Source organism: Mus musculus, chromosome 8 (genome assembly GCF_000001635.26).
Source record: "Mus musculus strain C57BL/6J chromosome 8, GRCm38.p6 C57BL/6J".
Classification (NCBI taxonomy): Eukaryota; Metazoa; Chordata; class Mammalia; order Rodentia; family Muridae; genus Mus; species Mus musculus.
The window spans coordinates 104,111,037-104,123,447 of record NC_000074.6 but is presented as its reverse complement, the minus strand read 5'-3'; the positions used below and the strand labels follow the sequence as shown (position 1 = coordinate 104,123,447).

At 46.4% G+C, this 12,411-nt stretch overlaps 1 protein-coding gene across 2 annotated transcripts in view; it reads right to left on the bottom strand.

Annotated features, from left to right (window-relative positions):
- Cdh5 (cadherin 5) overlaps positions 1 to 12,411 on the bottom strand; it is a 42,892-nt gene that overhangs the window by 21,057 nt on the left and 9,424 nt on the right. The window contains exons 2-3 of one of the 2 annotated variants that reach the window (XM_006530630.1): positions 11,934 to 11,973; positions 10,346 to 10,568 (exon numbers count right to left, since the gene is read on the bottom strand). In XM_006530630.1, the coding sequence (XP_006530693.1) occupies positions 10,346 to 10,549 (204 nt within the window). In that variant the 5' untranslated portion in view covers positions 10,550 to 10,568; positions 11,934 to 11,973. The remainder of the gene's footprint in view (positions 1 to 10,345; positions 10,569 to 11,933; positions 11,974 to 12,411) is intronic. The other variant, NM_009868.4, reaches the window with a different exon arrangement.

The following is a 12,411-nucleotide window of genomic DNA, read 5'->3' as shown; positions in this document are numbered from 1 at the left end:
GTGAAAGAGGAGGGGCATGGAGGAAAGACCCTTCCCCTTGAGTGGGCATTGGGAGCCAGGCAGCAGCTGGGACTAGCAGAGATCCTGTAGCAGGGATTGTGGTGTACAGGGGGCAGGTAACACAAGAAGCCGTGTTCCAGCTCTGTAACCTGTGGCATGCGGGGATGGTAGGGAATGAAGAAGAGTGGTAGCCTGATACCCTCCCTGTGCAGGGTCCATGGTAAGCTGAGACACTGGTCTTAACCAGGACCTGTGATCCTCATGAAGGCACAGAAGGGATGTGGACTGAACAGTGCAGATGTCATGAGTGTCCTTCTCCCCACAGACCTTCTTTTATGCCTTCCCATCCTCTGCTCTTCTCTTTCCTCTCCTTGCCCTCTCCATCCTTTCCTTCTTTCCCTCCATCCTTTCCTTCTTTTCCTCCCTCCCTCCCTCCCTCCCTCCCTCCCTCCCTCCCTCCCTCCCTTCCTCCCTCCCTCCCTTCTTTCCTTCTTCCTTATTTCCTTCCTTTGACAAGGTCTGTCTATATAACCCAGGCTGGCCCTGAACTTACCATCTTCTGCCAGGATTATAGCATGCACTACCATGATTGACCCAGTTTTATTTAAACAGACGATAGTTTTTATAGCTCTCCTTAGACTTACATCAGTGCACAGAGTTCTTGTGGGCCTGCCTCCCTTTACCTCAGCAGCACACCTTACACTGGTGTGGTCCCTTGTTACAATGGAGGGATTGAATGGGTGAAGTATTATTGATTAACACATAACTTTTTTTTTGTTTTTTTTTACCTCGTATCTATGTCCCACTGGCCACCCAAGACCATACAAGATGCCATTTGGTTATGTTTTCATTTTGGCGGTGACAGTTTCCAAGAGTTTATTTTCTGATGACCTTGATGGTTTGGCGGAATGGTGGCAGGACTCCCACTGGATGCTCTTCCATTTAAACTTCTCTGTTTCTCTCACCACTGGAGTATAGTTTTGGCTCTGCCCCTTTCTAATATTATCGTGTTTGGGTGAAATATCGCAATGCCAACAGCTGCCCTGCCCTGGTAGGCTACTCCCAGCTGGCTCCCATTGTCCATCTAGGATTATAAACAAAAGCTCCAGACTTTGACCTTGGTAAACACGTACTTCCTTCAGATTGTGTCCGAAGAGCCAGGAGGGGACCCTTAGAGTCCTGTGTTTGTGTCTTGTACACATTCTTCTTTTAGCCAGGATGGGGATCACGTGCGGTTCCTCTACTCCTCTGACCCCATGTTAGGTCCCGAATAGGTTCTGTCATCATAAAACACAGAACGTCTGCTACCCTTCCGAAGCGTGTCCTGTTTGGCTCTGGCCTCCACTTTCTGATAGCTCTTCCTGACTCATCCTTCAGATCTCACCTCATGGCTAACCATTCTCCTCAAAGGATGATTCATGGCCAGTTATCCCATTGGGAAAGCAGTAACTGGACTAATGGTATTTCCCTCTATGACACAGAGCTCACTGTGTAATTCCAGACGTGCGTCTTTCCTTCTGACTGGTCAGGGGACAGGATTTACATCATCCAGAAAAAAAAAAAAAGCCATTCTTGGAAGCCAGACCAACTCGTGTGCCCAGTCACCGGGCTGTTAGTAGACACTTCCCAGACTGCCCCACCTGTTTCCTTTAGCAGGAATTGGGGAGGCCATTCTGGTGCCCTGTCCAGAGACTTGTGCCCTCCCCTCAAAGGCCTTCTTCAGCCTGTTTCTGTATCTTGGCAATACTCCTGTCCACACAGCTTGTGGGGCTCTTTGATATATGCTGTTTCTCTAAATGTCAGGCTCTCACACTGTAGTCATCGACCCCATGCCCTGTCACATGCCTAAATGTAGGAGTTGTGAAAAATTTGGCAACACTGAATAATTTCTTCATGCACAATGACCAAAAATGTAATTCATAATCCAATGGGCGATGGTGTGTGTGGCGGCATTTGCCTGTGTCATATCATGAGACTTCACCACTGCCTTGGTTCTCCACACAGAGCATGTGCAGTAGGAGGTGTTGTGGGCACACTAAGCATTATGTGTGCTTTCATACCACATAACACCAATGAGTGACACCTAAGACACTTGGCTCATATTTAACACTACTGTATAGACTACAGTGTGGACAAAGTTTTCTGTTCTTATTGAAACAATGATATGATAATATAGAAAATAACCTTTAAATATGTATTTATATTTAATATATTTATATCATTTTATATTTATATACCCTTATATTTATATTTAATAATATCTTTTTTTGAGACACGGTCTAACTATGTAGCCTTGGCTGTCCTGGAGCTTGTTATGTAGACCACATTGGCCCCAGACTCACAGAGATTCACCTGCCTCTGCCTCCCAAGCACTCGGATGAAAGATATATGCCACCATGCTTTGTAAAATAGACTTTTAACATTTCCCTGCCACCCATTCCTCAGCGTATAGGAGTCAACATTAGTGTGTCTTTGAATTGGACTTTGTCAGAACAGTTGATTTAAAAAAAAATTCTGTTTGAGCTGTTGGCTTGAGCTTTATTAAAAAAATAGTTAAGTGAATTTTATCTTTGAAGACAAGCATTTATAAAATAGTTCTAAACATGCTTCTGCCATTGTGTAATATGTTTTTATGCGAAGCAGTGTTCTTACACTGAGTATCACAGGATCAAAATATTAATCCAGGGTGCCACACCTTCAATACCAGCTCTTAGGAGACAAAGGCAGGCAGATTTTCGTGTGCTTGAGATAAGTCTGATCGACAGAGTAAGTTCCAGGCCAGCCAGGGCTAAAAGCAAGACCCTATTCAAACAGATAGACAATAGGCAAACATATCTATTGTTAAAAACACTGACTCCAACATACTTTGGCCCATCAAATGTTCAGCCAAGTTTTTTTTTGTTGTTGTTGAAATTTTAGTGTGTGTGTGTGTGTGTGTGTGTGTGTGTGTGTGTTAGGGGGAGGTGGTATATGTACACATATAGGTGCATACATGTGGTGGTCAGAAGACAACCTTGGATGTGTCTCTGAGCATTGTCTACCTTTCAGGGGGTATAATATGGTCTCTTACTAGCCTGAAGCTTGCTAAGTAGGCTAGACTGGCTGGTTCACGAGTCCCAGGGATCTACCTGTCTCTGCCTTCTCAGTCCTGATATTCTAAGCAAGCCCCTCCAGGCCTGCCTTAACAATTATTCATATAAAAATAAGTATGTATCAATTTCATTATGGTGCAAATTTGCTTTCATTTTAATACATGATAGTTACATGTATACCAAAGGATTTTCTAAAAATGAATTTCTTTATGGTTTATTATCAGTCAATGTTGACCTGTATACCTATTTTATATGTCTATATAACCCGTTACATAAAAATTCCTTGGGCACAAAGAGATTTGTAAATAGAAGAAGCTTGAGAAGGCCCATGCTAGGCCCAGGCAGAGGTTGCTAAATGATTTCTGGAATGGGCCAGAGAGAAAATAATTTTGGCTTTTTGGATCATAGAGTCTTGGTCACAGAACATTCCGTGCTGCCATTTATAACATAAAAGCAGCCACGGGCAATCAGTAAACAAATGAATGTGTCTGTATTCCAATAAAACTTTATTTATAAGACCAGGCAGAGGGCCATATTGGTCTCTGGGAAGAAGTTTCTACATTCCAACTATCCACAAGAGTGGTGAGCACATTTTTGCCCAGTGCTGACTTCCTAGTGCTCAGTCTAAGGCTTGGAACTGCTCATTCTTCCTCCAGTGCACTGACCTGGTCCTTCTTATAGCTGGGGTATGATTCAAAGAAGCTGACATGGTGAGACTTCAATGCTGTCAGCTTTCTTCCTCACAGATAGGGCTTAAATGCTTAATCCATCACCCCCTGACTGCCTATGAAATCCCACTATGCGGCCATTCCTTTGAATTAGAGTGGGTGATTTTGATGTCCGTGGCCATTTGACATGGTGAGAAGGTTCACTGCTCATTAAGATAGTCTCCAAGCTCTTGGGAGAAGGACTTCTGTTGGTTATATTCTAGAGTTGGACAACGAATTCACAGACTCCCGAGGTCAGGCCTGGGTCAAACACCTCATGAGTAGGGGTTCTTAATATTTGTGGAGCTGTGTGTAATCATGGGGAGCCTAGCAAGGATAATAGGATAATCTGTGCAAGAAATGTCCACCCCCGCCCCCCCCCATTTTATTTTATTAAATGGCCGTACCTAGCTATAGAGAGCAGGCTGGCCTTGAATTCTTGATCTTTCAGCTCTGGTCTCTTGAAGGCTGGGATTTCATGTTTATACCACTATGCTTGATGAAAAAATTATTTCCAGGTGGCTCAGAGCCCACAACAACCAAGGTTGGCAGATGGTGGCCTAGGTGATCAGTGTTGTCACCCATGTGACTTTATAGAAGGTCACTAAGGTCTTTCCTGACTTCTAAAGCAGGAACAGCGAATGCAGCCTTAGCTGATTCCTCCCTTAACTCTGAGCCTTGAGGCCAGGCTGGTCTCTTCAGCCTTAGCACAGGGTGGCCTTGTTAGTGACTGCTGCTCTGCAGATCAAAGTGTGGGAGAAAAATGAACCACGATGCTCACGGCTGCTTCTGCTACAGTTACAGCCCTCATCGCAACCATTCTCTTCTACTCTCCATCACCAGGGCCATTCACCACCATCAGCAACACATTTCCATAGTTACCACTATTACCACCTTCTCCATCCCCTTTCCCATCACCATCACTGCTTCCACCACCTACTCTGTTACTCTCTGTCACATCCACTGCCACCACTGAGCCAACACTACCACCAATAGCTCTGTAACAGCCTCCACTCCTGTGGTGGTTTGAATAGGAATGGCCCACATAGGCTCATATATTTGGATGCTTAAGGAGTAGCATTAGGGGGTTCGGCTTTGTTGGAGTGGGTGTGGCCTTGTTGGAGGAAGTGTGTCACTGGGGGTGGGCTTTCGGGTTTCAAATGCTCAAGCCAGGCCCAGTCTTTCTCTCTCTCTCCCTCTGTCACCTTCCTGTGCCTGTGGATTCAGCTATAGTACTCTTAGCTACCTTTCCAGCACCATGTCTGCCTGTATGCTGCTATACTTCCCGCCATGATCATAATGGACTAAATCTCTGAACTGTAAGACAATCCCCAATTAAATGTTTTCGTTTTATGAGTTACCTCGGTTACTATGTCTCTTCACAGCGATAGGATATTGACTGGGACAACTCTCATCTCTCCTTATCCACTAGACTAATATTGTGACTTGAAAGTGAAATGACTCCCAGTGTTTGAACACTTGATTCTCAGCTGGTAGCACTCGTTCAGAAGGCTGTACGACTTCTAAGAAGCAGATCCTTGCTGGAGGAAGTAGGTCATTAGAGTGAGCCTTGAGGTTTTACTGAATGGTCCTACTTCCTCTCCATTCTCTGCTTCCTGACTGGAGAACACAATGGAGCCCTCTTCCTCACACTTGACCCATGATGTCTGCCCTGATGCATCCCTTCTTATCCTTTGAGACAAAGCAAACCCTTCCTTCTTTAAGTTGCTCCTTGTGAGGTTTGTTAAATACAGGACAATCACACTACAATCCAAAGACCCAGAGAAGTTAGATAAAGAGGAAAGGTCTAGGCAGGGGTGAGGGGTGGGGTGGGGAGGTGGGGGTGGGAAACACATGGATCTTCCTGGGAACGGGAAGTAGAATAGATTTTGTGGATGGACTGAGGGCAAGTGGGGATGGGAACAGGAGGGATCCGGTTAGGGAGGGAGAAAGTACCGGGAGAGACTACTGGAATATGTGGGCTTTTAGGGGGTAATGTGGAAACCTAGTAGAGTGGAAACTTCCTGGAAATGATGAGGGTGACCCTAGAGAGGACTCAAACACGAATGATAAATATACACAAACAAAAATGTCAATGAAATGATACCTAGTGGTAATTTTCCATACTCTAGATCTGCGAGTAGCCCAATCATCATCAGAGAAGCCTCCTCCAGTAGCTGTTGGAAGCAGGTGCAGAGACCCAGAGCCAAACATCAGGTGGAGCTTGGAGAACCCCACAGAAGAGAGAGAAGGAAGGACTGTAGGAGCCAGAGGGGCCAAGGACACCAGAACCCAGCCCACGGAATCAACTAAACAAGGCTCATGTGTGCTCATAGAGACTGAAGTAGCAATCACGAAGCCTGCACGGGGCTGCATTAGGTCCTCTGCATACAGGCTTTGGTTGTTTAGTTTGGAGTTCTTGTGGGACTCCTAGCAGTGGGTGTGGGGTCGTCTCTGACTCTCCTGCCTGCTTATGGGACCCTTTCCCTCCCACTGGGTTGCCTCATCCAGCCTAGATATGAGGGTTTGTGCCTGGCCTTGTTGCATCTTCTTAGGCCATGTTTGGTTAGTACCACTGGGAGGCCTGCTCATTTCCGAAGGTAAATGGAGGGGCAGAGGACAGAGGGGTGAGGAGAAGTGGGGGTGGGAGGAGAGAAGGGAGGGGAAGCTGCTGTTGGGATGTATTGTTTGAGAGAAGAATAAAAACAAAAGAAAAAAAAGAGAAAGAAATGTTGAAATGACTAATACAAGTGTTATCAACACTGCGACAGCCACCACTACCACCATCCATGGTCATATAGGCTCAGTGCCTTGGCCTGTGGAGGGGAAATATATCCTGGTAGGAGTATGTGGCAGAGGAGACTGGTTCACTAATGTCATCCAGGAAGCAAAGGGAGAGAGGTGGGTTCACATCCCTAGTGACCTCACTTCCTTCTAGTCTTCCCTCCTCAAGATTCCGTCATCCTCACTGGGGCCATGACTGGGGCACATGCTCTTTAGGGGACACTGAAGACCTAAATATAACATTCTGTTTTAATTAATGTGTGTGTGTGTGTGTGTGTGTGTGTGTGTGTGTGTGTGTGTGCCTCTGAGGGCAACTTGTGGGAGTTGTTTGTTCCTCTCCTTTTATCAAGTGCAGCCTGATGATTAGCCATTAGACTGGACGCGACTGCGTCTGCCTGCTGAGTCATCTCTCTGGCTCATACACAAGCGAATGAAACAAACTCATTTTGTGTTCACATATGTGGAAGGCCTGTTTAGCCTGCATGTATTTCTGTCTGTGTGAGGGTGTCAGGCCCAGGAACAGGAGAGTTACAGAGAGTCATGAGCTGCCATATGGGTGCTGGGAATTGAACCAGGGTTCTCTTGGAAGAGTAGCCAGTGCTCTGAACCGCTGAGCCATCTCTCCAGCTCCCTCTTGTTCTTTATGTATAGTTTTTCAGGGCTGTAGTGGCATCATTCCTGTGATGGAAGAAGGTGGTCTGTCTGCAGGGCCAAGTGACTAATGGTATGGAGATATCTGAGTGCAGCAAAGGAGACTTGGTGAGGCTCTACTGCCATGTTGGCTCTAGCACATTCTGGGTGATTTAGTAGTTGTTCTTTTGTGTTTTTTTTGAGACAAGGTTTCTCTGTGAAGTCCTGACTGTACTGAAACTCACTCTGTAGCCCAAGCTGGTCTATAACTCCGAGATCTTCCTGCCTCTGCCTCCCGAGTGCTGGGATTACAGGTGTGAACCACCACTGCCTCAGTGGATGACTTGTTTTTAAAAAATGTTTAGTTAAATTTCCGTGTAACCTTCGTTTTTATGTGTGCGGTTGTTCTGCTTCCATGCATGCACACATGTATGCATGTGCATCACGTTTGTGCAGTTCCTGCAGAGGCCGGAAGGTGTCAGATTCCCCAAGATGAGTTCAAGACAGTCACGGATTGCCATGATAATAATATCCTGGCTCTGACTACTAAGGGCTCCTGGTCATCTCAGAACCCCATGAGTCACATCTGTAAGAATCTGTGCGGTATCTACCTACAGTCCTGGCATTGCTCAGAAGTTTCTTCTGAGACTGAAGGAAAGGTTCTGAGCCTTTAAGAATAAAAGCCGAGCTGGAGTAAAAGTTTCGTGCTGCAAGATAGAGTGATACAGGATACCCACTCCCGTTTCATAGGGGAGAAATTGTGATGGTTGGTGTTGATTACCAGCTTGACTGGATCTTGAGTCACTCATGAGACAAACCTTACCTGGGAGGGATTATCTACGTGAGGATATCTTTGGACATTCCTTTGAGGGATTTCCTTGTTTCTGTTAACTGAGGTGGGAGTACTCGCCTATTTCAAGAGGGACGTTCCCTGGGCAGAAGTCCAGGACTGTATGCAGATGAGAAAGCAAGCCGAGTAGGCAATCATTGCTTTGTTCTTGATGGTGGATGTAATATACCCAGCTGCTTTAACCCCCTGCTGCCTTGGCTTCCTCTTGATGATGGAGCTCACCCTTGAACTGTGAGTCAAAGTAAACACTTTCGCCCTCAAGTTGCTTTTGTTAGATTTTTAAAAACCACAGCAAATAGAAAGGAAACTAAGACAGAAAGGAAGAGTTGGACTCACGTAAAATAGAAACCTAGCATGGAAAACATCAAATCTCATAGTTCCATGTCTAGCAGTCTTGGGCACAAGGCAGAATGATGTGAGATCCAAAGGGCTTAAGCAACCTGTCCCCCCCGTGATTTCTTTGACTGAATTCTCTATGGCATCTCCCTTAATGTATGTCTGCTTTTCTGGCATTTTTAACTTTTGGGAATCCCCCTTAGAGATTCACCTTCATTCTCCCAGATTTGTAGACCACCTACTCAGGGGATGCCTTCATGGACTCCAAACCTACCAAGCTATCTAACTTCCCAGATTTTCCTTTGAAATTATGGTGGAAATCTGTGACCTGGCAATTGTTATATCTGCATGCCCTAGAACCAACCTCATGTGAATGATACCCAGGTATAAGGCTGGCTTCAGAAACAGCCAGACTACCTTAGATTGTGAGCTCAGTGGCCTCTGAGTGGCTGATTAGTCAAACACAGGGAAGGGGATTCCAATAATCCTGTGAAAACGATTCCACAGTCAGTCCTTTGAAAGTAGGGTGTTCTGGTGTCCTCTTCTCAGACAAGTCTGTGGACCGCAGATGAGTAGTGTCCTGCTGATTTCTGAGATGCCTAAAGGCATCTTTTCTATCGTGCTGTTGTAAAGTATTTGGCTTATTTTTAATGCATCAATTTAAAGGCTCACAACTAAGACCTTGCCTTGAGTCTCAAAAGGCTGTGTCGCTTCGAGCCTGTGTAAAGGAAGAACGACATGGAGAACCCACAGCAAAGCTAGTTTGTTCAGCCCATCGTGTGTGGGAGGCAGAACGTGTGTGTGTGTGTGTGTGTGTGTGTGTGTGTGTGTGTGTGTGTGTATTAGATTCCCAGTATCACCTTTAACTGCACACTTCTACCAGTATCACCTTTAACTGCACACTTCTAATGACCTTTCACTATCTCTGACTCCCTTAATAATTTAGCCTGTGACCTTTGGGAGACATCTTAAGGTCTAAATCATAAACTCTCTCACCTGTTTGTTCAGAGCACTGTCACCATAGCCACCACAGTTACTCCCATTGCCTTCTTCTTCTCTATCACTATCGTGATTATTGTTACCATCACCACCACCATCATTACCACTCTCACCACCGCCATTAATCTCCTCACCTTCCCTATTGGCGCCATTAGTACTATTGTCAAGGCTAATATTACCAAGAGTGTCACCATTACAATGACCTCACTACCATAACTGCCTTCTTCTTCCCACTTATTATAGCCATGATGACCATTATTACCACTTTCACCACCACCTTCCTTCACCGTCATCACTGCTACCACCCTTACCACCACCACCACCACTAGCAGCAGCAGCACCACCATCACCAGCACCACCACCAGCACCACCACCATCATCACCATCATCAGTAGCAGCATTAACTCCCTTACTTTCTCCGTCACTTCTAACGATACTTACCAGTACTATCTCATCATCATTGTCTTTAGTATCTTTCCTTTATTTTCAATGGCATTACCACCATTACTATCACTACCATAAAAACACCTTCACCATTTTCATCTTCACCATCATCTCGCCTCAACTGCCATCGCAGTTCTCTCACCTTCTTTACTATCACTACTATTTCCTCTATGTCTACCATGATCACTACCACTACCACCATCATTATCACCATCACCACCACTACCACCATCATTATCACCATCACCACCACCATCATCACCACTACCTTTCTCCTCCTCTTCCTCCTCCTCCTTGTCCTCTCTACCATGAATTTTCTCTTTCCTATCACAACCATCAGCACACATGTCACTTTCACCATTATTACCACCCTGTTCTTTGCCTCCTCTCCGTCCCCCCGCACCACCAATGATAACCAATCTTATTCACCACCATCTTGGCTACATGGCCATGACTATGGTCCAGTGTTGATAATGGCCATCACCCTGGAGCGCGAGGCTTACCTTTCCCACATAGTGGGGCAGCGATTCATTTTTCTCTTCATCGATGTGCATTTGATTCCAAATCCAGTCTCTCTTTTGGCGATGGTGGGCAGGTAGCATGTTGGGGGTGTCTATCTGGGGAAAGTTAGGGCCTGCCATTGCTGCCACTGCCAGGAGGCCCAGGAAGGCTCCCAAAGCAGTGGCCAGCTCTGTGAGCCTCTGCATCCTTCGTGGAGGAGCTGATCTGGGGAAAGAGGATAGGCACCATCAGGACCCAGTGCCCACTGTCCTATGGAACGAGTGGCTCACTCTAGGAGCCAAAGTTTCTTTGTCTCTCTCCTTCTTTATCTGCCACTCAGCTGACACCAGCAGAATGGTAAGCTAGTCTAAGTAGGGAAGGCAAGCCCAGAAACGATTTCTCCTTATACCCACGTAGGATGATATGGTAGCAGGTGTTGGGGTCTGAGATCCCCAGGAACCCGGGGAGGATACCTGGAATACTGATGTCCAAGCTCCCAAAGCATCATGGGAGCACTCAGAATATCACTGTTTTATAAAAGAGGGTACTGAGGCACAGAGAGGTTAACTTCAGCTGAGAATGAAGCCCCAGCCTCTGACCACACCCAGTCACCTCCAGAGAGTGCTCACTATGCGCCTGGCTCCAGTTCAGGTGCTTTAGACTCGTGGTCTCATTTGCTCTACTTTCCAGCCTCCAAGGTTGATGTAATCGTGACTCTCATTTTACAAATGAACTGAGACACAGAGACACTTAGTAACACCCCCAAATCACCCAGACTGTAAGGGACCAAGCCAAGGCTTGGACTAGGTCTGTGTGCCTCAACATTCCAGCTCTTTCCTGATGCCTTCAGCATCCCAGCAGATTCGCAGCTTCTCTGAGGGAGGTTTAATGGCTCCCCTTAAACATCTCCAGGTCATTCCAGCCCGAAAGCTCTTCTGGAATTGTGGTCGTCTTAGGAAGGCTCCTAGGAAATCTCAAATATCTTTTTAAAAAAATTATTTGTGTGTATGTGTCCCACAGAGCCTGGGACAGGGGCACTGGATCCCCTGGAGCTGGGATTACAGACAGTTGTGAGCCGCCATATTGGTGCTAAGACTTGAACCTAGTTCCTCTGCAAGGGCAGCCAGTGCTCTTAAGCCTTGAACCACTTCTCCAGCCCCAACCCCAAATACCTTAACCCCGAGGTTAGCTCCTCACTCTAGAACCCTTAGGTGATGGCCAGGCTACGGGTTGTATTGGGAGGGAGTTGGGAGGAGACTGGGGTACAGAGGGCTGACTTCATAATTTGTGGGTTCAGTGGAAGACAGTGTGGGTTTCCTTTTTTAAAAAAATTAGAAAATTTGAAATAGAGATGAAAGAATTTTAAACTACACAGGGATCCCCTTGAAGCACAGGCTGTGCACTCTGGAAGGCAACCTGTTGGCTTGGAATGGGCATTGCTCAGAGATCAAGTTCTGCCTCTGGTCTAAGTTTTGAGCATGGAAAGTTTCCGGTGCCTTGTGGTGATAGAGACCTCGATAGGTCGTTATCACTGTAGCTTCTCATTCCTGAACTCCCTTGCAACCCACCCAGGGTCCCTTTGTCACTGACCTGCAGTTCCTGGGATGGTATGGGGAATCAGTACGGGTGCCTGGAGAGAGAGGAGGGCTTTCAAGGATCTGGAAGGGGTAGCCTTCTGCTCTGCTATGGAAGGAAGGGATGGGTCGTGTGTATCACAGGACTTTCCTAAACTCTAGTAACATTGTCTCCAGACCATTGGTGCCAGACTGGACTCAATGAGGGCTGGGCTGTCTGTGCTGATCTTAGCACTCATGGTCCCTGCCCTTCAGCTCCTCCAAGTCTGTCCTAGAAGGAAGTGAACCCCAGCGTCCTAGAATGGGGGCCCTAAATAAAGGTGCTATGTGCCTAAGGGAGACTCTGTATCCCCAGGCAACCATTAACAAAGGGGTCTGCCTAGGCAATGCCAGGGGCTCTAAAAGTAAGATGCCAGATAGGAGAAGGCAATGAACAGATGGTGGCGGAGGGAAGCCGAAGGCCTGCTAGGCATCTGGTCCTGACTCAGGGAAGT